Raw genomic sequence first — 25,855 nt, forward strand, 5'->3', positions numbered from 1 at the left:
CCAGAAAAGAAAAATAGTTCATTGTTTGGTTGTCCCTTTACATAGAATCATAGAATAACAGTGTCGAAGGAGGCCATTTGGCCCATCGAGTCTGCACCAATCCATTGAAAGAACACTCCAACCTGGCCCATTCCTCTGGGCTATCCCCTGTAACCCCACCTAACTTTTGGACAAAAGGGCAATTTTGCATGACCAATCCACCAACCTAACCTGTACGTCTTTGGGCTGTGGGAGGAAACCAGAGCACCCGGAGGAAACCCATGCAGACACGGGGAGAACGTGCAGACTCCACACAGCGAGTCACTCCAGGTTAGAATCAGACCCGGGTTCCTGACACTGAGACAGCAGTGCTAACTACTGTACCACCGTACCGCCCTTCATCAGAACTTTAGTAATCCCATATTGCCTTTAATCTTGTCTGCTATTGGAAAGAAATGGGGTGAGATGTGACCGTGATCCCTATCTGTCTTGTCAATTTAGGTTGCACCGCACGTTAAGATTTGGTTGGTCTAGTGAAACATTTCATTTTGCAGATGAATAACCTTTTATTGTCCCAAGTATGAAGTTACTGTGAAAAGCCCCTAGTCGCCACATTCTTGTATTGAAATTTCCAGTTAATTTTACTTTCAGTATCTCTGTTTTGTCACCCTCCCCCGCCAAAACTTTGAAAGGCAGAATTACATTCGGCTCCAATTTCCCAGAAAGTGTCAAAAGCTCAATTTTTGGAGCTGCTAATTGCAGCCCTCCCCACCAAGTCCTCCTGTAGAAACCTCATGCTTTCATCACTCGCCTCTCCCTATAGTAAGTTCTAAATCTACCAGTGCAACAAGCTGCCCTTTTGTGTCTTTTAGATTCATATTACTGCTGTGGAGAGTAATGGAATATTTGAAATATCTACAATTTGTGATAAGACCATGGGTGGAATTTAGTCCAGGAGGTTGTTTACATAGTAGTCAAGAAAGCGTACGGAATGCTTGCCTTTATTGGATGGGGCATCGAGTATGAAAACTGGCAAGTCATGTGTAGAACCTTGGTACGGCCGCACCTGGAATATTGCTGACAATTGATAGTTACAAGGAAGCGAGGAAGGATCTAAAGAGAGAGCTAAGATGAGCAAGGAGGGGGCATGAGAAGTCTTTGGCAAGTAGGATCAAGGAAAACCCAAAAGCTTTCTATAGGTATGTCAGGAATAAAAGAATGACTAGGGTAAGAGTAGGGCCAGTCAAGGACAGTGGTGGGAAGTTGTGTGTGGAGGCTGAGGAGATAAGAGGAGATACTTTTCGTCAGTATTCACTCAGGAAAAAGATAATATTGTGGAGGAGAATGCTGAGACCCAGGCTATTAGAATAGATGGCATTGAGGTGCGTAGGGAAGAAGTGTTGGCAATTCTGGACAAGGTGAAAATAGATAAGTCCCCGGGGCCTGATGCGATTTACCCTAGGATTCTCTGGGAAGCCAGGGAAGAGATTGCTGAGCCTTTGGCTTTGATTTTTAGGTCATCATTGGCTACAGGAATAGTGCCAGAGGACTGGAGGATAGCAAATGTGGTCCCTTTGTTCAAGAAGGGGAGTAGAGATAACCCTGGTAACTATAGGCCGGTGAGCCTAACGTCTGTGGTGGGTAAAGTCTTGGAGAGGATTATAAAAGATACGATTTATAATCATCTAGATAGGAATAATATGATTAGGGATAGTCAGCATGGTTTTGTGAAGGGTAGGTCATGCCTCACAAACCTTATCGAGTTCTTTGAGAAGGTGACTGAACAGGTAGACAAGGGTAGAGCAGTTGATGTGGTGTATATGGATTTCAGTAAAGCGTTTGATAAGGTTCCCCACAGTCGGCTATTGCAGAAAATACGGAGGCTGGGGATTGAGGGTGATTTAGAGATGTGGATCAGAAATTGGCTAGTTGAAAGAAGGCAGAGAGTGGTGGTTGATGGGAAATGTTCAGAATGGAGTTCAGTTACGAGTGGCGTACCACAAGGATCTGTTCTGGGGCCGTTGCTGTTTGTCATTTTTATAAATGACCTAGAGGAGGGCGCAGAAGGATGGGTGAGTAAATTTGCAGACGACACTAAAGTCGGTGGAGTTGTAGACAGTGCGGAAGGATGTTGCAGGTTACAGAGGGACATAGATAAGCTGCAGAGCCTGGGCTGAGAGGTGGCAAATGGAGTTTAATGTGGAGAAGTGTGAGGTGATTCACTTTGGAAAGAATAACAGGAATGCGGAATATTTGGCTAATGGTAAAATTCTTGGTAGTGTGGATGAGCAGAGGGATCTCGGTGTCCATGTACATAGATCCCTGAAAGTTGCCACCCAGGTTGATAGGGTTGTGAAGAAGGCCTATGCTGTGTTGGCCTTTATTGGTAGAGGGATTGAGTGTCCGGAGCCATGAGGTCATGTTGCAGTTGTACAAAACTCTAGTACGGCCGCATTTGGAGTATTGCGTACAGTTCTGGTCGCCTCATTATAGGAAGGACGTGGAAGCTTTGGAACGGGTGCAGAGGAGATTTACCAGGATGTTGCCTGGTATGGAGGGAAAATCTTATGAGGAAAGGCTGATGGACTTGAGGTTGTTTTCGTTAGAGAGAAGAAGGTTAAGAGGTGACTTAATAGAGGCATACAAAATGATCAGAGGGTTAGATAGGGTGGACAGCGAGAGCCTTCTCCCGCGGATGGAGGTGGCGAGCACGAGGGGACATAGCCTTAAATTGAGGGGTAATAGATATAGGACAGAGGTCAGAGGTGGGTTTTTTACGCAAAGAGTGGTGAGGCCATGGAATGCCCTACCTGCAACAGTAGTGAACTCGCCAACATTGAGGGCATTTAAAAGTTTATTGGATAAGCATATGGATGATAAGGGCATAGTGTAGGTTAGATGGCCTTTAGTTTTTTTCCATGTCGGTGCAACATCGAGGGCCGAAGGGCCTGTACTGCGCTGTATCGTTCTATGTTCTATGTTCTAATTCTGGTTGCCACACTACCAGAAGGATGTGGAGACTTTGGAGAGGGTGCAGAGGAGGTTTCCCAGGATGTTGCCCTGGTCTGGAGGGTGTTAGCTATGTGGAGAGACTGAACGGGCTCTGATTGTTTTCATTAGAACGACGGAGGTTGAAGGGTGATCCGATTGAGGTCTACATGATTATGATGGGCATGGATAGAGTGGCTTTGCAGGCACTCTTTCCCCGAGTGGAGGGTCAGTCAACAGGGGGCATAGGTTTAAGGTCCGTGAGGCAACGTTTAGAGGAGATGTGCGAGGCAGATTTTTTACATAGAGGCTGGTTAGTACCTGGAATGCATTGCCAGGGGAGGTTGTGGAAGCAGATATTTTAACGGCGTTCAAAAGGCATCTTGACAAATGCATGGCTAGGATGGGTATAGAGGGATACAGCACAAGGAAGTGCTGAGGGTTTTGGCCAAGGTTGGTATCATGACTAGTTCAGGCTTGGAGGGCCAAAGGGCCTTTTCCTGTGTGGTAATGTTCTTTGTTCCTGTTCTTGCCAGCGATCCCATAATTGGGCAAGATTTCTGAGCAGGCGAGAAGGGGCTGTGGCAGCTGGCCCAAGTGATGCGTGGCACCCGCCCAATTATGTGTTAGGGACAGCTCCATATGGTGTTCTTACTGATAATGTCTCCAATGTTTGCAGATAATCCCATTGGCCTTGTTCAGGTGATCAGCATTATGATCACCGTTGAAGAATGCTGAAGGCGGAGTAACATATTACATGTATATGCATGTTAACCTTGTTCCATACCAGGATGCTGGAAGAATACTCTAATAAAATTACATTTGGTGATTATATTCCATGATTAAAAAGCTCTGCTGCTCTTTGATCATTTTTTGTGATATATTTTTCACATAACGCAGGCTTGAATGTCAAGGAGCTTGTGTTGTAATGAGGTAAAGTTGACAAAAATGTCACTGGTTGCTGGCCTGGATTATTATACCCCTCAGACTGCACCATCAGACCCTGGCCCTCTGTTCTGATGCCTCTCAGTCCATGACTTTGCAATCTCCTTTGTCCTCCTGTGAAATGGCTGATCTCCCCCTCCCCGCTTCCACACCCATCAGTTTTCACTTTTTGGGGCCCGTGATTCCCGCTCTCCACTCGTGTAATCGCCAAAGTTGTGTTTAATTCCATACACCGGCATGTAAGTTATTTGTAACTGCCTTCTTAACTATTGCAATTGGCTTCCCACCAACTTGCTGTAGGCTTGCCACCACTTTTGCGGTTTAATCCGGCCATCAGTTCCTACCATTGGGAACCCTTCCCGCCCACTCCCATTCTATTCTAAGATGCTTCCCACCACAAAATCACTTTGGCGGGTTACACTAAAATCCGACTCGTATTTCACTGAAAGTTCAGTCTAATCCCTAATTTTTACAGGTTATACGGGCTTCACTTTTGGCTGTGTTTGTTCTGCTGACTCTTTTGGATCTATGCATCAGCTTTCTAGATTGGCACGTACGAATGAATGTCACGTTGAGGAATATTTTCCTGATTTTTTTTTTAAATTTGGGTTTTCACCTTGTTTAATTTTCTTTCTCATCCCATTCTTGCAAAAGAGACAGCAATGAGCTGCTCCCAAAGACTTAACAATTACGAGAAAATGTATTGGCCCAAGATGACTTTTCAGCCATTTGTTTCATTCTCTCCTCCATTCCTGGAGGTGATAAGTGGCATTCGGCTAGCTCTATTGATGCTGAGAGCCTGAACATACCTAACCCTAGTTACTTTTCTTGATTTGTGATCACTGTGTGTCCAGAATAATACTCAATAGTACAAGAGAGCATTAAATTGAACGTTAGTATACATGCATCTTCCACCAGCACTTCATGCTCAGTAGCAGTAGTTTGAATGTTGGCTCTCATCAGACACAGGGGCACTGAGGCTATATTGTAGGTGGCCTTCCAGGCACAGTGATCAATGGCTACATGGACAAATTACCGAAGAGCAAATGTGCCATGAAAGCATTTGTCTGGAAGGGGTCAACACGTTGCAGCAGGAGAGGAAAAAGTTGCCAAGGAAAAAAAGTTTGGTTATTCTAGGAACTAGGAAGAAACCTCATGTCAAATCTGTTCCTTCACACAAATTAAACGATTGACAAGCAACACTGATTAAATCAAATTAATCTGCCTTTCTCTGTTCAAAATATAAATTGTATGGTAAACATTTTGGTGCACACTCCTCAAGGGATTTTAAGAATTCTTGTTATGCTGCTATTTCAATGTTGATCACAAAAAAAACAATGTGTTTCTTCTTTTTATGGACAGGAGAATTGCAGGAAATAGTTTGAGTTGGGCAGTTGAAATATCCTGTGTTTAAAATTTGAAAGAGGCCAGCAAGCTGCTGTTTTCTTAAGCCTTACAGTCAGATAGGACTTCCAAAGTCACGCAATCCGCCTCCGCAATTTCCCCACCCCCCCGCTTCCAGGGTTCTTTTTTTAAAAACAAGCTATTATACTGAGTTATAACTATTTATTTTACTATTTTATTAAACTAATTTTGTTTTAAATGAGAACTAGTAATTACATGGGGTAAAATGCCTGTGAGAATTCCTTTGTGGGATGTAGTGATGGAGTTGAGTTAAACGGAGCATATAACAGCAACTCCATAATAACTCATTCTATTGATAATGTAGCCTTTTCACATTGACAATTTCTACCATTGGTACTTCTGTTGTTTCAATTGTAGGAGATTCATGTTCATATAAACTCTTAAAACCAACTAGCTTCCTTGGACAACAATTCTGTAGTTAGCCTATGAAATTGTGACTTTGTTATTCTGGTGTTGGGATAAGAAAGTTAATTTTAGCATTGTCAATGAACTGATGTCACGACCAATGCTCTCCTACAATCTGTTCTAGAGAAGTGTCAAATATAAAAATACTTGCCCGAACTCTATTCAGCTGGCAACCTGTGTTGCTGAAAGAAAAGCAAGTTGCCAAACTGGGCAACTCTCTCCTCTCCTGCTGTAACATGTTGAATCCTTCCTGACATGATTTAGTGGCACCGTTGCTCTTTGGTAACTTGTCCATGTGTTCTCAAGGAGGTCAAGCAGCATCAGTGGAGGAAAAAAAAGACATTGATGCATGAGGTCAGCAGCTCCTTTTACAAACTGAATGTTCTTTGCAACGAGCTCAAGATTTCCTAAGAGATGCTTTGAGATGTGCCTGAATTTCTTGTTCCTCTGTGGTTCGGAATTTACAAAGGGAGCACGTAAATTCACTCTGGACATCCTCTCTGAATTTTTCAGTACACTTTTGTCCTTCATCTTTGTCAAAGCATTCATATTCATTTTCCGTAAGCTCATCACCCATTGTTTCTCAATCCTAGACCACCGTTGTTATGGTATGCTGAGTCCATAACATAGGTCCTAGCACTGCTAGCCTGAGCCTTGACCACAGCTGCTTTCCGAACTTTTTAGCAGTGCTACTTTGGACTTCTGGTTGGGCCTGCTTCGGCATCTAATATGGGATTTACCTCTGCCCAATTTAGTTCTATTCTGTCCAGCCAGGTTCTCCCTGTTAGGGCTGGGTAGTTATCTTTAATGATGTGCAGGGACAAGTTTGTGGTCTGTCTGTTTAGCTGCACATTTACATTGATATGGCCCCTCAATGGCACTACTTCTCTGGTGTTTTGAGTATTATATTTTGAGTTTCAAAGCGATATGTCATAGTTTGGTAAACAGTTTCTGGGACCGATGAAATGGCTCCGCTAGTGTCCACCATCTTCACCAGTTGTCGGTCCAGTAAAGGAGTGACCCAGTAACGGTTTATTGCACCAGTAATGGCCAGTTCATTCAACAATACTTTGTCACCTGACTGTGACTCTGGTCCTTTTTTGCACCCTTTGTGTATCACCTGGATACTTTTCCCTCTATTCAATTTTTCATTGGATGTATTTGGTTCTTGCTTTTTACAATTCTCGGTTGCTTCTTCCTCGATGTTCCCCTTTTTACAAAATTCATGCATTTTGCATCCTTAGCCCAGCAATCGGTTGCTGTGTGCCCAGTTTTTGCACATCGATGGCAATTTCAAACCTTTGTCAGTGTTTGGGTTTCAGTCGATACCTTATAGGTTTTGGTGCTTGAGCTTAATGTTGTGCTTCTTTAGCTGCTTGTTCCATAGACATCGCAATTTCTAAAGTCTTCATTAGATCTGGGCTGCTTTCTGTTTTTCTTGATAGCTTTGCTTCTTAACCCACACACTAGTTTGTCTCTCATGGTGTCTTTCAAGATATCTCCAAATTCACAGCCATCAACTAATTAGCTAAAGATTTTGTAATTGATTTACCTTCTTGCTGGTTACATTTATGGAACCTGAACCTCTCAGTGATGACCAAGGGTTTTTTTATGAGAAATGGCCCTGCAATCTCACCATATATTTTTGAGCCTCGTTTCTCTGGTTGCACCAGACTTCACAGGAGGTTGGAAATTACATCCCCCCCCCCCCCCCCCCCCCCCCCCCCCCACCCAATCCCCACCCCACACACCTATCGTGCTCAGGAGGTTTGGGATTACTATGTCGGCTGAAAATTATTTATCCTGGACTAAGTATTTGAATCCTTCAATGTTTAAGCTTGGTGCTTTTATTATACGGTACCATGGCACCAGAACTCCTGCCATTTTACTATGGGAAGGCTTGTGTAAGCACAATGTGCCAAAAGCTTTTAGCACTACCTCACTTTATTTTTTTCAAAGGAGGTACTATCTTAGTAACTCAAAATTATTGTCTTCAGTTTGTTTTGGGTTTCCTGAGGTTATATGGCAAAACGCACTTTTTAAATGGTGGTGATAAAACCCCTTTGAATGAGACTACAGGTGGTGGAAAGTGAAACCGGCATCATAGAATTCTGTTCTATCATCCTGTAACAACCCAAGTGTGATTGTATTGGAAAGTTTGAGTGCTGAGTGGCGTAACTACTGCATCATGCCAGTTTCCTTTTAATTTGCATTGTAAGAGCCGTTGCATATTTTCTGGAAGAATGCTGAATTGTATTTTTATCTTTTGTCTTGACAACTGGCACAAGACCTGCTTTTATGGTAATTGCAGAACTCCTGTTATGAGGCAGGTGTTGACTTTGCTTCCACCTCCAGCTATCTGAATCATGGACACGATCTTACAGCTTCATCCTGCCCGACTCGGGACGCGACAAGGACATTGATTTACGAAATGCTGGACACCTTGTGAGATCTAATGAGATCTCGCGAGACGTCGCAGACTGGATCTTGCCCTCACTGGACGGGATTCAGATTTGCATATTTAAGTGAACAGTTAGCCTCACTTAAATATGTCTGCGCTGGAGTCTCCAAGGCCAGGATCGAACGCCCGCACCTGGGAGACCTCGCCATGGTGCCATTTAGCCCTGATCCACACAAATGTGGACCAGGTGTGACGGCAGCTGGCAGGAGAGTCTTCAAGGCCATTGGAGGCGCTACATGATCAGGCTCTGAGCAGGGTGGTGCCCTAGATCTCTGCCATCTGGGCACCATGGCACTGCCAGGCTGGCAGTGCCAAGGTGCCAGGTTTCCAGTGTGAGGATCGGGCCTGGGAGTGCTCTGCTCTTGTGAAGTGGGCTGAGGGATTTTAAAGGACCCCCTAACAAGTAAGTTTGGGGGGGGGGGGGCTACAGAGGCCATGGTGGGGAGGTTGACAGATCTGGGTGGCATTTTTAAAAATGGCACTCCCATCTCTTCCTGTACTGAGCTTGCTATGGCAGGAAATGAAGGTGAGTGTGGCCTCGGCAGGGCGTTCCTCCCAAAACAGGACTTTTATCAGCCCCCCCCCACCCCAATAAATCACGTCCCATATCTAGTAAGACTAGCAAGCTGCTTTGAGAGATCTTGTGCACTATGTTTTGCTGAATAGAGCTGGGGACTAAGATACCAATTGGTGTTTCTTTCGGAAGGACAGAGCTTGAATGCTTTGCTAAAGAAGCAGTTAGGACTTGTTAAACGGATATAAATATCATAAATACAACATCGGCCCATAACCTCCTGGTTCTCCCGCGTGGCATTTAGGAGATACCCCAGTGACGCCTGGGGAATCGCTCTCTGAAGCTCCCATGCAAAGGTTTACCTGGCAATTGTCCATCTGCGCTAATTTCCTCTGGGAAATTACATTGGACTGGGAAACATCCCAGAGAAATTATTTAAATCACTAACTTCAGGTGGTTCTGCCAGTTGTACCCTGATAGTTACTCTGAAAGAGTTAGAACGAAAAAAATTACTTCCAACTCCAGAGTAACTTAGTTAAATGTCCAAACCCAGGCTCACATGGGACACCCCATGCTCTGTCGCCCCTCGTGGTTCTATGCAACCCAAGTGACCTCTTCCAGTTTGAGAACCCCCCCCCCAAAGCCCGCTGTTGTCTGAATCACTTAACATTTGAAACTTGCCTTCTCCCTTTAAATTGTCCCTTTAAACACCTCATTTACAGCAACTTGTGCCTTATATCTCTGAGCCCCAGTTTCTTCACTCTGATGCAGCCGGGAGCAGTCCTTCCCTGCTCTTGTCTCACTCAGCCTGAGTGAGGAATGGTAGGTGAGACCAGGGCTTCAGAATCCCAGCGTGGGTAAGTCTGTTGTGAGAGGCAATCCACCAGAGATTGCCCATCTGAGGGAGTTACAGGCCAATAATATCTAGCAAGTATTACGATCCCAGACCCCTAGCCAGTGGCTCGGACACTGGACAGAAACCCTAGTATTTTATTTTAATTTAGTAAGACTGTGAGGAAAGGATACCTCGCTCCAGGAGTGATTGCACAAAGAAATAGGGACGTGGTATATTAAAACAAACTTTATTTCAAACACAGTATTCTAATATCTTTAACATCACACAAGAAAATGCAATTGCAACAACTTGCAATTACCCCTCAAATAAAACTATTCAATACAGTGAATACAATACCCTTAATTGCTATATCTGTTCCCACTTAAACAACAAGAAATAAAAACATGTCAGTTCTCAATCCACTTTAACTACCAATGGCACTGAGGAATACTAGCTTTACAGAGATGTTAGAGTCACAGAGATTTACAGCATGTTCTTTGAGAAAAAGAGATCTCTTGACATTGCTTGCAAGAAAAGATCTGACTCCTGTCAGGCCCAAGCAGAAACTCTGGCTGTATTTGTTCAGGAGATGCTTCTCAACTTGTTTCAACTCCCCCTTGTTCTCAGACAAGTCTGCACTGCTTTAAAGACTATTAATCTGTTTTAACTGAACTGCAATGAGAGCAAACTTTGACTCCTGGACACAGCTTCATTCAGCTCAGAACTGCCCTGATTCCTGCAAAGTGCCTGATGCCTTAGCTCCACCCAGCAATTACATCATCTTGCCAAGCTGAAATCAAATTAACTCCACAAGGAATCCCCTTAATCAAAACAAAATTCCATTAGTCCAAGCTTTTTATGATTGTTTAATTCCACCCCTAATTCCCAAAATATACTTGCCTTTCAAACTAGGATTTATTTAAAAACCTGATGTCACAACACACACTAAACCAAGCTTTTAACCCTTACTGCACCAAATGCTGATAGTGCCTGAAATTGCTACATTAATCACGGTAAGTTTTTTTTTGTTTGGGGTAAGAAAGAAAATGTGTGGACCATTTTGTGGCACACATGAGTTTGACAATTGTGCATTTCTATGGGTTTCTAACAATGCATTTTTAGCATTGAAATACAATTTTTTTTTTCATTTTAAAATTATATCCTTTTTAGCTGGCACAGACATGGTTAATGCAGAGAGGGATTTATTTGTTTCAAGTGGAGGTGAAATTGAACTGAAGTACAAAAAATATGAAATATTAATAGCTCCATTGATGAATCAGTGGGTAAACATAGTGTTGAGTGTGGTAACTGATGTATACAGGCACAAAATTCTTCTGGCTGGGGGAACCAGTTGGGTTTCTCTCTTCTGACCACTGTTGACCATTGTTAGAAAGTATATGTCAATGAGGGGAGTTATTTTCCATGCTAGAAATGTCCACCGACATTTATCCAGATGCTTGACGTGAGGTGAGATACTGGAGTGCTGCCGTGCCTGTGGAACTGGGCTATAATGAGATCACCACTTTCAAGAAAGAAGGATAGAAATTGGGCTGTTGAAACTGCAATGCACCAAATAGCACCCAAAAGCTTAGTTAACAAAACTATTGAAATACATTTCAATATCTGTCTGTCTTGCATTTCCCAGCACCTGTCACACGTAGCTCTTGGTCAACTCTCCAATGAACTAGCATTTACATAACAACTTTCATGTCTTAAGGGCATTCCAAAGTGCTTTAGACCTAATTGAAGTGCTATTATGAGGATAAGATATACAAACAGAAATGAGATAACTGACCAATTACTACACAGAATTAAGGGCTTCATTACCTTGCATCTACAGCTCACGTTTCTGTGTTTTCTTGTTTTAGGAGGAATGGTCCAGGGATAAGACCTTACACATGGCACTTGACCAAGTTATCAGAGGCACCGCCTGAGGCCACTATGATGCACCATTCATCGGGATGTCTCAGTCTATCGTGGCACTCAGGATATGACACCAGGTGAGTTTTATGGACTGTTAATATTAGTGCCAGGAATGAGATGTGTGGGGGGAAAAAAAAACGTTAAGCTTGTCAGGGGCTGGCTTAGCACACTGGGCTAAATCGCTGGCTTTTAAAGCAGACCAAGCAGGCCAGCAGCACGGTTTGATTCCCGTATCAGCCTCCCCGAACAGATGCCGGAATGTGGCCACTAGGGGCTTTTCACAGTAACTTAATTGAAGCCTACTTGTGACAATAAGCAATTTTCATTTTCATTTAATTTCAAAAGGCTCAGTTGGTAAATACACCAAGTGTAGTACTGAGCAATATAGAAAATGCCACCATCTCAAATCCTGGCAAGAGTCAGCCAACCCAGACTCTCATGATAATTGCAGGACTAGAAATATCTTCAGTGTTCCTCAGCCAGGGAAGGGAAAGCCAATAGGAATTCTACTCCTAATTGATCCCTCATAGCCTTTGCTGAGATGTGCCCGTCTGTGTATTGGGTTTAAGACTGCATTCAATTCGACTCTCTATTCCCCCATTCAAGTGAAGAACAGTTACTTAGTGAGGTACCAGCAAGTAGGCAGTGCTTATAGAACCAAAACCTAGATAAAGACACCCCCTAGAGAAAAACAAGAGGAAAAAAAAATGAGGGATAGACTTTTATAAACCAGTCTAGAAATATAGGAATGCTGACTATTCAGTATGACATTCCTGCATTCTTTTGTTTGAATGTTTATGGTTTGCTGCTGTTTGTCACTGCTGCTGATCTGACAGGAATCATTGTATTTGCCTTAATTATACTCGGACCCTGTCGCATGCAACATCAGGGCTGCTAAAATATTTTGTTGAAACACACGTTGATATCATGCTGAAGGTACTTGTGTCAGTTGCCTTCTAAACTTGATTAAACCCTACTCCCATTAAGTATTTTGGTTTTACAGTATTTTCCTGCTGGTTTTAAAAAGAAACACATTGATTTTCATGATTTAACTTCAAGATGCAGAACTGTTGTTTCCCTGTGGGCAGAAAGTGCCTGGAAACATAGTTTTTTTTGAAGAAATTTGTTGTGAGGTGTGTTAGTGACTTTGGAGGCTAATAATAATATATATTAATAATCACTTATTGTCAAAGTGGGCTTCAGTGAAGTTACTGTGAAAAGCCCCTAGTCGCCACATTCCGGCGCCTGTTCGGGGAGGCCAGTAAAGGAACTGAACCGTGCTGCTGCCTTGTTCTGCATTACAAGCCAGCTGTTTAGCTCGCCGTGCTAAACCAGCCCTGGCTAGGTCTGACTCATAGATATTTTCCTTCTGGGGCTCGCTGTTGTCTTCCTCAATAGTGGATTTACGAACATAAAAATATAAAAAAGCAGACAGGGAAAGACCACCAGGTCTATTCAGCCAGTTTCAAGTGGTCATGACGGAACTGAAGAAGGAACAGAACTCCCAGTGTAACCACTTGGATGTAAGCTCTTGAAAGAAATAGATTTTGAAGGTGCTCGGCTGATTTACATAGAATTTAAAGCACAAAAACAGGTCAGTCGGCCCAACTAGTTGTGCCAGTGGTTAAGTTTCACAAATTCCTCCTCGCCGTACTTCATATATACCCAGCAACATAACCTTTGATTCCTTTCTCCCTCATGTATTTATTTAGCTTCCCTTTAAACACATCTATGCTCTTACCTGCTTATAATTTCTACATTTTAATTACTGTCTGGTTAAAGAGGATTTTCCTGAATTCCTGATTGGAGTTATTAGTGACTGCTTTATATATAAATGAAAATGTTCTTGTCTCTCTGCCCATTTTTCTCACTCTCCTACTCTTCTTGGATTTCTTTTCCTGATTTTTTTTTTGTGTCTCTGATCCAGCTTTGTCCCAGTAACTGTAATGAGCTCCTAATTTAGTTTGGCATGTAGGAACAGGCAGATCATTCAGCTTCTCTAGTCTGTTCCATCATTCAGTGCGATCTGAGCTCTCAAACCTTTGGTTGAAGGCCTGCTTTTCAAATGGAATAATAGTCATTAAAATATGATAATACATGCTTCACTTGCTTAATAGGAGGATTTTGGTAATCATTTTTAATATAAATTTAGAGCACCCAATTAATTTTTTCCAATTAGGGGGCAATTTAGCATGGTCAATTCACCTACCCGCCACATCTTTGTGTTGTGAGGGCGAAACCCATGCAAACACGGGGAGAATGTGCAAACTCCACACGGACAGTGACCCAGAGCCAGGATCGAACCTGTGACCTCAGCACTGTGGGACTGCAGTGCTAACCACTGCGCTACCATGCTGCCTGGATTTTAGTAATTTTTAAAGAAAATAAGGTATTTACCCAAAGATGTCAGTGGGGTGGGTATGTTTACTCACCACAGTCTGCCTATTGTTATTGTCATGTTTGACAATTACACAATCATTTTCCATTTCCAGACGGGATGACAAGTTTGTCTTCATTACTGTGAGAGCAGAAAATAATGTTTACAAATGCATGTTATTGGGGAAAGATAGCCACAATTTTATGGCTGCTTTTACCAATTCTGGATACTCTGTAGCAATAGATGGCCAAAACTGGGAATATATTCCTGTTACCTACACTTTAGCAAGCAGTCACAGGCCAGTTCTACCAGCTCTTCATTGTTTTTCCATAAGAAATTGGAACAGGAGTAGGATGTTAAGCCCCTCGAGCCTGTCCTGGCATTCAATCGGATTGTGGCTAAACCAACATTCCTCATGCCCACTTTCCAGCCCTTTCTGTAACTCTTGATTCCCTTACTGATCAAAGATCTATCCATCTCAACCTTAAAGATGTACAGGGATTCCGCCCCACTAGCTCTCTTTGGCATGGAGTTGAAAGACTCAACCCACCGAGAGAAACAATACTTCCTCATCTCAATCTTAAATTGGCACACTTTTTTTTTCTGAGACTATGTCCTCTGGTCCTAGACTCCAGCATTCACCCTGTCAAGCCCCTCACAAATTCTATATGTTTCAATATGATCACCTCTCATTCTTAATTCCAGTGAGTAGAGTCTTCCAGTGAGTAGAGTCCCAACCTGTTTAACTTTTGCTCATAAGACTATCCCTCCATATCGGGGATCATCCTCGTGAACCTTCTCTGAATCGCCTTCAATGAAATAATATATCTTTCCTTAAAAAGAGGGACTAAAATTGCTCTCAGTACTCCAGGCCCGGTCTCACCAGTGCCTTGTACAGTTGCAACAAGATTTCCCTACTTATATACTCCAACCCCCTTGAAACAAGGGCTAACATTCTATTAGCCTTCCTGATTATCTGCTGCACCTGTGTGCTAGCTTTGTGTTCCATGCACAAGTACCCCCATGTCCCTTTGTGTTGAAGCTTTCTGAAGTTTTTCACCATTTAAATAATACTCTGTTCTTTTGTTCTCCTTTCCAAAGTGAACAACTTCATATTTACCCACATTACACTCCATTTGCCAACTTTGTGCTCACTTAACCAGTTGATATCTCTTTACAGACTGTTTGTATCCCTGTGTCATCTGCAGGTTTGGCTACAGTACATTCACTTCCGTTGTGCTACCACTCATCCCTATAGAACCCCACTGGTTACAGGTCTCCAACCTGAAAAAGAACAACGTACCCCACTCGCTATTTCCTGCCCATTAGCCAATTCTCTATCCATGCCAGTATACTAGCTCCAACGTGACTTAAATTTTGCGAGGTACCTTGTGAATGCCTTCGGGAAGAAAGATTTACTGCAATACAAGAGTCCAGCGCCATCTAATCAACAATGCTGGTGTGAGGTCTCAGGGTTTGAGAGCTCATTGCACCAAGATATCAGCTGGAACAACTTATTGTTGAGCCCCTGAGAGAAGTGACAGTAGAAGCTTACGTGTGGACCAGCGGCTTGTCTTTCTGACTATGCCCAGGAACTTGTGGTAGCTCTGTGGTGGGAGGAGGGATTGTTGCTGATTTATGCTACTTTGATACAATTTGTAGCTGCAAACAGGAGCGCAAGAACCTTCAGCCTGAATAATGTGGCCGTTATCACACCACACCACAGTATCTACTGGTCACAATCACCACCTCCTTACTCTCCTTACTGCCTGACATTCACCCACACTATTCGAGGCCTCGAGTGCACTCTGATCCCGTTCCTGGAGAATCAATGTGGCCCAGCTTCAGCCATCCCCGTTACTTGGATATTTTTCCTCCCAATTTTGAGTAATTGAGCATTCTCACATTCTCTGCACAGACGCCCAGGGCTCTGCAGTCCCTAGTTTGAGGACCACTGAATTAGATATTTGCTGATCTGTATGTTAACTTTAGTTTCATTACCTTTAATATTCTTGCCTACACTTGGCCTCTAAGTGATTTCAAGGAGATCACCATGGCAAAAATGATGAGATCCAATGTCCCAGTGACTTTGTGTGTAATCATGATGTGGAGATGCCGCCGTTGGACTGGGGTAAGCACAGTAAGAAGTCTTACAACACCAGGTTAAAGTCCAACAGGTTTGTTTCAAACACGAGCTTTCAGAGCGCTGCTCCTTCCTCGGGTGAATCCTTTGTGTGTAATGATATTAGCCTCAACAAGGAATTGGTTTACAGTACATAAGATGCCCAAGAATGGGAAACTTATAGCTAGAAATGTGGTTCTAGATACCAAAACATGAGGCAGTTAAAAATTGCATGCTCATTTTAAAAATATTATAAATTTAGAATACCCAATTATTTATATTTCATTTTCCAATTAAGGGGCAATTTAGCATGGCCAATCCACTTAACCTGCACATCTTTTGGTTGTGGGGGTCAAACCCACGCAGACATAGGGAGAATGTGCAAACTCCACACGGACAGTGACCCAGGGCCGGGATTTGAGCCCAGGTCCTCAGCGCCACAGTCCCAGTGCTAACCACTGCGCCACATGCCGCCCCATTGCATGCTCATTTTAATGTTTATCTGCATTTTGCTGTGTCTTCCAGTGACTTCCCTACGCAGTGGGATCAACTAGCTCTCCATCGTAGCTCAGACCAGAGGAGTTCATTTGGGAGTATGGACAGCCTTGACCAACCCAGCCAAAGCTGTGACCAAAGCACATATCCAAACAAAAGAGACTCTGCCTACAGCTCATTTTCTGCAAGCTCGAACACATCTGACTATACTCTGTCATCGTCGGTGAAAACTGACGAGTCGGCCTCCATGGACAGTATCCTACATGGCTTGGGGCCATGGCTGCCAACCAGGTATGGAGATGCCCAGTGTCTTCAAAATGGAAGTGAAGGCAAGGAAAGGCCAGCTGAAGAGCAGCTTTGTTCTCACTGTGGGAAGGGATCAGCTATCAGTGACAACAGTCTGCCATCCCATGTACATGAAGAAAGTGCTGCAAGTTCTACAAAATCAGCCCCTCCCCCGCCACCTGTTCGCAGAGAAAGTTTTGTGGCAGCTAAAGCCCGCTCCGCATCTCTGTGCATGACTAATTCTGACGCACTTGCAGCAACAAGCTTGTTGCTTCAACCTGGAAGGTGGGCTTCTGAAACCTTCCTATCGAAAAGAGATAATTCAGCGGGACAATATTCCTGTGTTCCCAAGTGCTCTACGGGCATTGCCCCACACTCTAGTAACCCAGCATCCAACCACTGTTCAGTAGATTGTTGCTGTTTGTTAAGACAACAACCAAGACTTTCTTGCCATTCTCACAGGCATAGTGAAAAAACTATTTTGCATGAAAATACAACAATTCCAAGAAAATCCTGTCGATATTTGATGGAGCAGTTGGATTTATACAATTTGATTGAGCCATCCTTTGTTGCCAGTCAATACCTAAGCCTGAGTCAAGTGGAGAAAAATGAAAGTTTGCCTTTGAATTTGCATAGACACAGTGCACCCGAAAAGTTGTTATCGGCACAAATGCATTCACTACCGATTTCAGACTATGGTCAAAACAGTTTGGGATTACAGTATAATCAGGAAAGTCATGAATGGGCCAACTGTGTACGAATACCTCAGCAGGAACATCAGCTTAACATAGGACATCCTCACACAGCTTTAGATGAAATTGATTCTTCATTTGAAAAGCAGATAAAGGAGAACTCCTCAAGTCCTGAATCAGTGGCAAAAGGGAAACAACAAGAAGTTGAAATAGCCACTTTTGATCACTGTTTGGATGGTCAGCTTCATACTTCCTCTTGCAAAGCTGAGTCGAGTAGCATAAGTTTCACAAGTGCATCAGTTCACACTACAGTCCAGCAGCAAAATGTACAATTGCTTCCAAGACCACCAGATCAAATGAGTGAGATTGGAAGCATATCTCCAAGTGGCAATACTTTGGAAGACGAGGCAGACTTGGAAGAAGCCAAGAACGACACTAGCAGAAATACTCGGGTATTGGGTTCTAGAGTAACTAGGATGCGGCGCAAAAGTGACCGATTTGCCACAAATTTGCGAAATGAAATACAAATAAAGAAAGCTCAGTTACAGAAGAACAAGAGTGCATCTGCACTGTTACAAATGGAAGAAACTTCTGAAGAATTGGTTGACTCAAGAGAGAAAACGTCTAATTCCTATACCTATGTTACTTGTGAGTCTGATGTCAGTGGCACGGCAGGAGAAACCACAGATATGAAAACACAAAACATAGATTCCAATAAAACCCTGGATGGTATGGAAGAGGATCGTAAATCAGGAAGTATGTGTTTACATCCATTGGCCTGCAACTCCTATGATTCACCAAACAAATGCAAAACAGGGGCTGGTTCATTGTCCCAAAATTCTGATGAGCAGAAGCCTGCTCAGGATGTCAGTGGACCTGGCCAAAAGAGATGGACATCTGAAGATAAACAGGAGGCTCAAAGTAAAGTGACAAAGGAAGTTGGGACCGATGAGATGAAAGCTTGTGCAACGACAGAGTTACAGGAACCAGACACCTCTCCACTGGTGTCCTTTGCAGAGAGGAGAAAATTCTTTGAGGAGACCAGTAAAGGTTTATCTGGGTCTGAGTCTTGCAATTTTCCAAGACTTCAGAGTAAATCAAGTACCATTGGTAAATCTAAAGGGCAGGGTTTTTGCAGTAAGTTGCAAGCCCTCCCAAGTGATCGTTTGAGGCAATCCACAGAAGAAATCTTCCAACACTCCACAGGCAGAGCCAGCCAAGATTCTGAGAAATATCCAGCTTGTTCAGCTAGAAATTTGGAGCAAGCAATTCACCACGGGCATGGAGAGAAGTCACATGGGCAGGAATGTGAAAATTTAGATCACCACAAACCAAATAAATCAAGCATTTTGAAAGGACATTGCATCTCTCATGGTCAGCAAGTGCAACATTCTGACCCAGCTCCAACACTACATTATCAGTATTTCCATCCAGATAACAACCACCTGGAGGAACCTCATCCCACCATAAGGTCCAACCAGTTGCAGTCCTCTTTATCTGAGGTAGGACATAAATTAATTCCTCATTTTAATGTGTCTCATTTGTTTTTGTTGCAAGTTCATTTCTCTGATGAATCATTCAACCTGCTTGTGCTGGCCAGGTCAGAAGTGACCCGAGGATGCCACAAAGCTTCCAAAAGAAACAAATTGGCCAATGTTTCTCCCTCAGGTCAAGAATCCTGTCGTGCAGCCTCCCCCTTTCTGCAGCTTGAGATCAGAGCTCGTTGTTTGGTGGGGAGAGGTCAGTGGTGCGGAAACTGTGAGCATGAGCAAACCGTAAGGTGCCACAGTAAAGAAAATCTACCATCTAGTTTACATGACCATTATTTTTAACTGCTATACCTATTTTAGAGCTGGAATAAAAAGCTAGTACCCTGGCTGCCAACTGACATAATTTTACTTAGTAGTAATGGAACTTCGAACGCGACAAGGCTAACAACATAAACGTGAGACTGTGACATTCTCTCTGATTGAAGCAATTTCAGGTCTTTGATGTGACACTTGAGTGTTTGATGTTATTGCTGGAACTTGCAGGCCCACATTTTCTTTCCCAAGTCGTGTAGCTCGAGTTGGGAATTTTCCCGTTTCGCTGTCCTTGCCTCAGAAGAAACTCCTCTGAATGGCAGGATCTTCATTTCAGGGTGGTGCAGGTGCATGACAGCCGGGATCCCATCACTCCTGTGTGCAAATTGGTGGTGGCCACAGGGGCTACCAAGCAGTTTAAAATGCCCATCTTAGTTCTTGGGTTGTTATTTTGTTAAATACTAAGACTGTAGAGCTCACCCCTCATACCTCCTTACACCCTCCACTCACTCTCCATGCCAACTCATCTGTCCCCACGCATCATCCTTTGCTCTTCCACCCTTCCTGCCAACTCAACCGTATAAACCATCGTAAGACCTCAGGAGCCATGTAGAGATGAAATAAAGTTATAAATGTATATTACAACCTGTACTATGGTTAGAAACCACCCACACATGAAGACCCATTCAAAACATTTAATCCCTTCAAGTACTTAATTCTTTATAAAATGTTCATATCCTCACATTAAAGTCATCTAATCCTTTAATAAGCTATTTGAGATGTTAATCAAATGGTAACCTTGTGAACCCCACAGGTCAATATCCTGGAACTCCCTCTCTAATAGCACAGTGGATGTACCTACACCACATGGACTGCAGTGGTTCAAGAAGGCAGCTCACCGCCGGGCAATTAGGGATGGGCAACAAATGCTGGCTTAGCCAGCGAAACTCGCATCCCCTAAAAATGAATTTAAAAAAAATAATAGATTGTGGACAGCAGTGAAACATCAATAAAGACATAATGGTAGCCCTTGGGTAATGTCAACAAACAGCTAATGTAACTACTATGTCAGATTTATTTCAACTCTCATTGCCACAGGAAGGCTGTTTTTAACATTTTTTAAGTGTTGGGGATTTAAATAACTTCCTCCTTTGAGAGCTTTATGGTTACATTAAAAGTTTACAACTCCCACACTGCAGTTTAATCCCCTAGCCTCAGAGAAAGTGAGGTCTGTTTGAACTCAACACTGGGTTCAAATGGCCCTGTTGGGGTTTGGGCTTCCTGTACGAACCATGCCCCTTTTCTCTCCTGGCAAAATTGGAACCTGCCATAAATGAGTCGGGACTTCTGGGTTCAGGTACCATCCACCATTTTTAAGGGTTCAAGGAGTCTCCAGGACTCCGCATAAATCCGGACCATAATGAACCACTGTGTCAAGGAAGCAAATTTATGGAGGCGTGTGTCTGCATATTATCATGCTTTCAACAGGCTTATGTGCCATCAATTAATTTGTGATCTTTTATTTTTTCAACCTCTACTGTGAGGTTGGAAATTTAGTTTTCTTATCCTTAAGATTGAAAAATATTGAATAGATTGCTGATAAGGAGCACTGAACACATGAACTCCTAAAACTCACTTGTAATATTCTGACACTGCATTGTCAGAAATGAGCTCTTGGCTTTCTTTGCAGAAGATAAGAAAATACATTTTGATGTTAAAAAGCGCAACTTGCATTTCTTTCACCTTGCGTAAAGGAAAAAACCTGCATTGGCATTTTCCTTTAGCTTATAGCTTTCTCCCTTCCTCTTCTTTGAGGCACTCACAATGCATGAGGTATAGTTCCATATCCAATGGTGCTTTTCTAATAATTGTGCCCATTTAAACAATAAATATAATTTGACTGTTTGAACATGATGTGGCATCACAACCAAGCCCTGAATCTGTACTTTCCCAACATCGACACATGCGCTTTTCATTCAAGAGTGGTTAGAGAGCAGTCAGAAAAATTTTGTCCATCTTCCAAGGTTCTGGCTCCTGCTTGTCCAGTTAGCATACAAAACTAGATGAGAGGAAACTTCCTCCAAGTGAATGTTGGGAAAAGCAAAGCCGTTGTCTGCTGACTGCTATAAACCTCATTCCCTAGCTGCTGACTGCATTTCTCTCCCTGGCAACTGCCTGAAGCTATTCCAGACCATGTGCATACTTGGTGTCATATGTGTCCCCAAGATGTGCCTTTAACCGCACATCTGCACAATCACTAACTGTGCCTATTTCCAACTTTGTAACATCACCAGCCTCTGCCCCGCCTCAATTCCTTTGCTGCTGAAATCCCCATTCAAAGCTTATGCAAACTCTAGACTGAACTAATAATAATAATCTTTATTGGTGTCACAAGTAGGCTTACATTAACACTGCAATGAGGTTACTGTGAAAATCCCCTAATTGTGACACAATGACACAGGCAGGAGAGTTTAGATGACCTCAAGTTTATGAAGGGTAGAATGTGGGAGGTGTCCTTACTTTTGCCAAGTCTTCCCCTATGACTCCTGTGCTCACTGACTGACACTGGATCCTGGTTAAGCAACACTACAATTTAAAAATACTCATCCTTGTTTTCAAATCGCTCCAAGGCCTTGACCCCTCCCGGTCTTCGTAATCTTTGCTAGCCCTCAGTCATCTGAAGTAGCTGCGCTCATCCACTTTTGGGCTCTCTAGCATCCCCGGTGGCTCCACTATTGGTGGCCATCACTTCAACTACCTAGGCCCGAAGGTATGGAATTCCCCCTCTAAACCTCTTAATCTCTCTACTTCACATTCCTCCTCTAAGATGCTTCTTAAAACCATTCTCATTGACACAGTTTTTGGTCATCTGATCTCACTGCCTTATGTAGCCTTGTGTCAAATTTTGTTTAGTACTACTGTGAAGGGCCTTGAGATGTTTTATTGCGGTAAAGATGTTATTAAATACAAGTTGTTGTTGTAATTCCCTCATTTCTTTTGCCCAGACTGAACAGCATAGGCTAAGGTTCCAGCAACTCGTAAGATGACATACTTGCCATCCACTGAGCCATTGGAAGACTAGCATGTTGTTTTGACAACCCTCTGGAATCAAACTAAAATATTTCTTGACACAAATGTTTTTCTTTGAGTTGGGGCAATTTGTACTACCTTCATCAATGAGATTTTGTGTTGATAATTAATTTAAGAATTTAATTTTTATCTTCATCTCCTCTCTGTCTGCCTTTCCCCTACCCCTCCACGTCTCCTAACGGTTAATTACTGGTTAATCATTTGCTAGTTTTGTTCTAGTGGTATCTGTGCCAGTCATTATCTCAATTAAATGGTCATTCTTCATGTGTGACCCTGAGGAATGAGTGCTAGTAAACCCTGAGACGCTTGACAATCCTAACTTTGACCACAAAATCCAATATCCACAAAAAGGAGGGTGGATAGTGATCAGGAACTCGATTTATTCCTTTTATATTAGAGGTGATGAGGGTGTTTGTAGCATTTTGTGTCACTGTTTCGCTGATATTAGCTAACCTTCTGCAAACCAGAATTCAACCGAGGACGTCTTGAAACTGGTTTGATTTAACTCAATATTTTTATGCAGCAAAGTAGCAGAAATACATCAGATTAGACAACTCAGCCTGCCTTACCCAGAACTCTCTTGTCTTTCCTGTTGGACTTCTTTGACTGGGTTTTACAATCCCCACCGGTAGGTTTGAACATTGAGGGTGGAGAGTAAAATCTAGCGGGTGGCCTGACTGCCATCTACCCACCCGCTCCTGACCTCTGTTATTCTACAGGGCATGCCGGTTTCGGGTAGCCTGTTACCCGTGGGTCTATCAATGCCCTTCAATGGCCACTGGCCACCACCAGTATTTTGCCTACACTGGATGAAGGCCCACACCATAGACAAAGCCCAGTAGCTTCAGAGGAGGGTGAGTGGACCCAACAAGAGATGTAATTCTCCTTTCCACCCCTTGGCTTTAGGGACTGCCTGTTGTCTCAGCAGTGGTCACTGCTAGCTGGGACTACAGAGTGCCGGCCAATCAGTTTGGGGCTCCCTCTTGCGAAAAATGGCAGAGATTTCTCCTTAAAACAATTAACGCTGTTCCCAGTGTTCAATTGCAGCAGGGCAGCTGCTGGGATCGTGGATGGGCTCTCCCCTGATATTTTAGCTGGAAGGGGGTTGGTGGGCTAATGTGGGGGGTGGTGGCAGGGGAGAGATTGATGGGGACATCAGCACTCCGTAATGCTCTGTAATGACCAGTCTTGCTGCAAAAGAAAAGACACTCATTGGGGGAAATGCAAGAATGTCAAAGGGAGCAAGAATTTATCCTCCATGACAAAAAGGATGCTGATTGGTTCACAAGACGACTGAGGTCAAGACGTTGCCATGGACAACACACAGAGAACCAATGTTCCCCCATGCTTTTGCTTGGTTCACAAAAGGTGCAATGCCTGGATATTTTAGAATTTAAAAACATGGAGGACAAGAGTTGCCTGGTGAATTCTCCATTGCAATGCCTCAAGCAATCAGAGTCAACTTACCAACCAAACAGAACACTTTTCTCATGCAGCATGAATTGTTGCTTCCTTTGAAATTTTGCATTCTTGTATCTGTCCTAATGAGTGGAAGACAAAAAGCTTCACTAGCATGTCTTTTATTTTTCAGCAATACTGTATTGCCAAGTGAATATTAATATCCAGTCTCTTGAGTTTCAGTGGCTCCAGGTTGTAAAAGAGCAAGGGAGAAAATTGCAGAGGCTTTGATCAACAGATTTGAATATTCCCTGACTACTGTAATGGCTTCAGAGATTGGAGGATTACTAATTTTGCACAATTGTTTAAAAAGAAGGAAGGGATAATCTGAATAATTATATGCCGGCCAGTTTAACTTCAAATTATTGGACAAATTATTGGAATCCTTCAGAGGGAAAGTATAAACCTTCAATTAGAAAGACATAGATTAATCAAGGAAAGTCAGCATGGATTCATTGAAGGTTATGTCTATAAGACCATACGATATAGGAGCACAGTTAGGCCATTCGGCCCATTGAGTCTGCTCCGCCATTCAATCATGGCTGATATGTCTCTCATCCCCATTCTCTTGCCGTCTCCCCATAACCCTTGATCCCCATATTAATCAATAACCCATCTATCTCTATCTTAAAGACACTCAATGACTTGGACTCCATAGCCTTCTGCGGCAAAGAGTTCCACGGACTCACCACCCTCTGGCTGAAGACATTCGTCCTCATCTCTGTTTTCAAGGATCATCCCTTCAGTCTGAGGTTGTGCCCTCGGGTTCTAGTTTCTCTCACGAGTGGAAACATCCTCTCCACGTTCACTCTATCTAGTCCTCTCAGTATCCTGCAAGTTTCATTTAGATTTCCCCCTCTCCCTTCTAAACTCCATCGAGTACAGACACAGAGACCCCTACCGCTCCTGATATGACAAGTCCTCCATTCCGGGGATCATTCTTGTGAACCTCCTCTGGACCCTCTCCAAGGCCAACATGTCATTTATTCGATAAAGGACCCAAAACTGCTCACACCATTCCAAATGGGGTCTGACCAGAGCCTTATACAGCCTCAGAGGTACATCCCTGCACTTGTATTCTAGTCCTCTCAACATGAATGCTAACATTGCGATTGCTTTCCTAACTGCCAACTGATCCTGCCTGTTAATCTGAAGAGAAACCTGAACTAGGGCTCCCAAGTCCCTTTGTGCTTCTCATTTCCAAAGCCATTGCCCATTTAGAAAATAGTCTATGCCTCTGTTCTTCTACCAAAATGTATAACCTCACACTTTTCTACATTGCATTCCATCTGCCACATGGCAAGCTGGTCAAAAAGACCCCTTAGGATCCAAAAGAGAGTTACAAATAGGATTCAAAATTGCTTTGGTGATAATGGCTAATGATTGACGGATGGTGTTGCGAGCAGTGGCGTTTTAGTTGGCCCCGTCCACTTCCGGTAGCATAAGACGGGGGGGAGGGGGGGACGCCACGAGGTGGCTCCCGCTGGAGTACTGTACTTTTTGCCTGTTTTTTTAGTACCACTGAGTGATTAGTCCTGAAAACCCATATAATTGTTGCAATAAAGACCTTGTTTGACTGAGATGCCTAAAAACATCAACGAAAAGAAGGCTGAGAGCTGAAGCCCATCGATGGGAGTCCGAGGCCTCTCATAGATTATCCGCAGTTAAAATGGCAGATTCAGTTTCTAGTGCTCCGTCCAACCACTAACGGCAGAGGGGCTTTCCAGTACCTCGGCCAAAGAAATTGAAAAGCACCGATAAATTGTGTCAGAGACCTTGGAACCATTCAAGTGGCTCTGGGGTAAACTAATTAGACCGTGGATTCCCAGGGAGCCACGATCAAAAAAATTGAATTGGCCCTATCGGGCCATGGATTACCTTGCTGAAATCAGAGCTGTTTTTGTGATCGAAGAGAATAAATCGCTGAGGGTCAAAATAAATTACCTAGAAAATAGGTACAGGAGGCAAACTATTTGGATTGTGAGGCTGCCGGAGCAGGTGGATGGTCCAATGCCCACGGAGTACTTCTCAAGCATGTTTGGTAGGATGTGGTGAGGGT

At 43.3% G+C, this 25,855-nt stretch overlaps 1 protein-coding gene across 4 annotated transcripts in view; it reads left to right on the forward strand.

Annotated features, from left to right (window-relative positions):
* LOC119952060 (protein Shroom4-like) overlaps nucleotides 1-25,855 on the forward strand; it is a 192,753-nt gene that overhangs the window by 81,646 nt on the left and 85,252 nt on the right. For all 4 annotated transcript variants that reach the window (XM_038775576.1, XM_038775579.1, XM_038775577.1 and 1 more), the window contains 2 exons: nucleotides 11,421-11,552; nucleotides 16,500-18,948. In XM_038775576.1, coding sequence (XP_038631504.1) covers nucleotides 11,421-11,552; nucleotides 16,500-18,948 — 2,581 coding nt within the window. The remainder of the gene's footprint in view (nucleotides 1-11,420; nucleotides 11,553-16,499; nucleotides 18,949-25,855) is intronic.

This window comes from Scyliorhinus canicula, chromosome 17 (assembly GCF_902713615.1).
Source record: "Scyliorhinus canicula chromosome 17, sScyCan1.1, whole genome shotgun sequence".
In the NCBI taxonomy this organism is placed as follows: domain Eukaryota; kingdom Metazoa; phylum Chordata; class Chondrichthyes; order Carcharhiniformes; family Scyliorhinidae; genus Scyliorhinus; species Scyliorhinus canicula.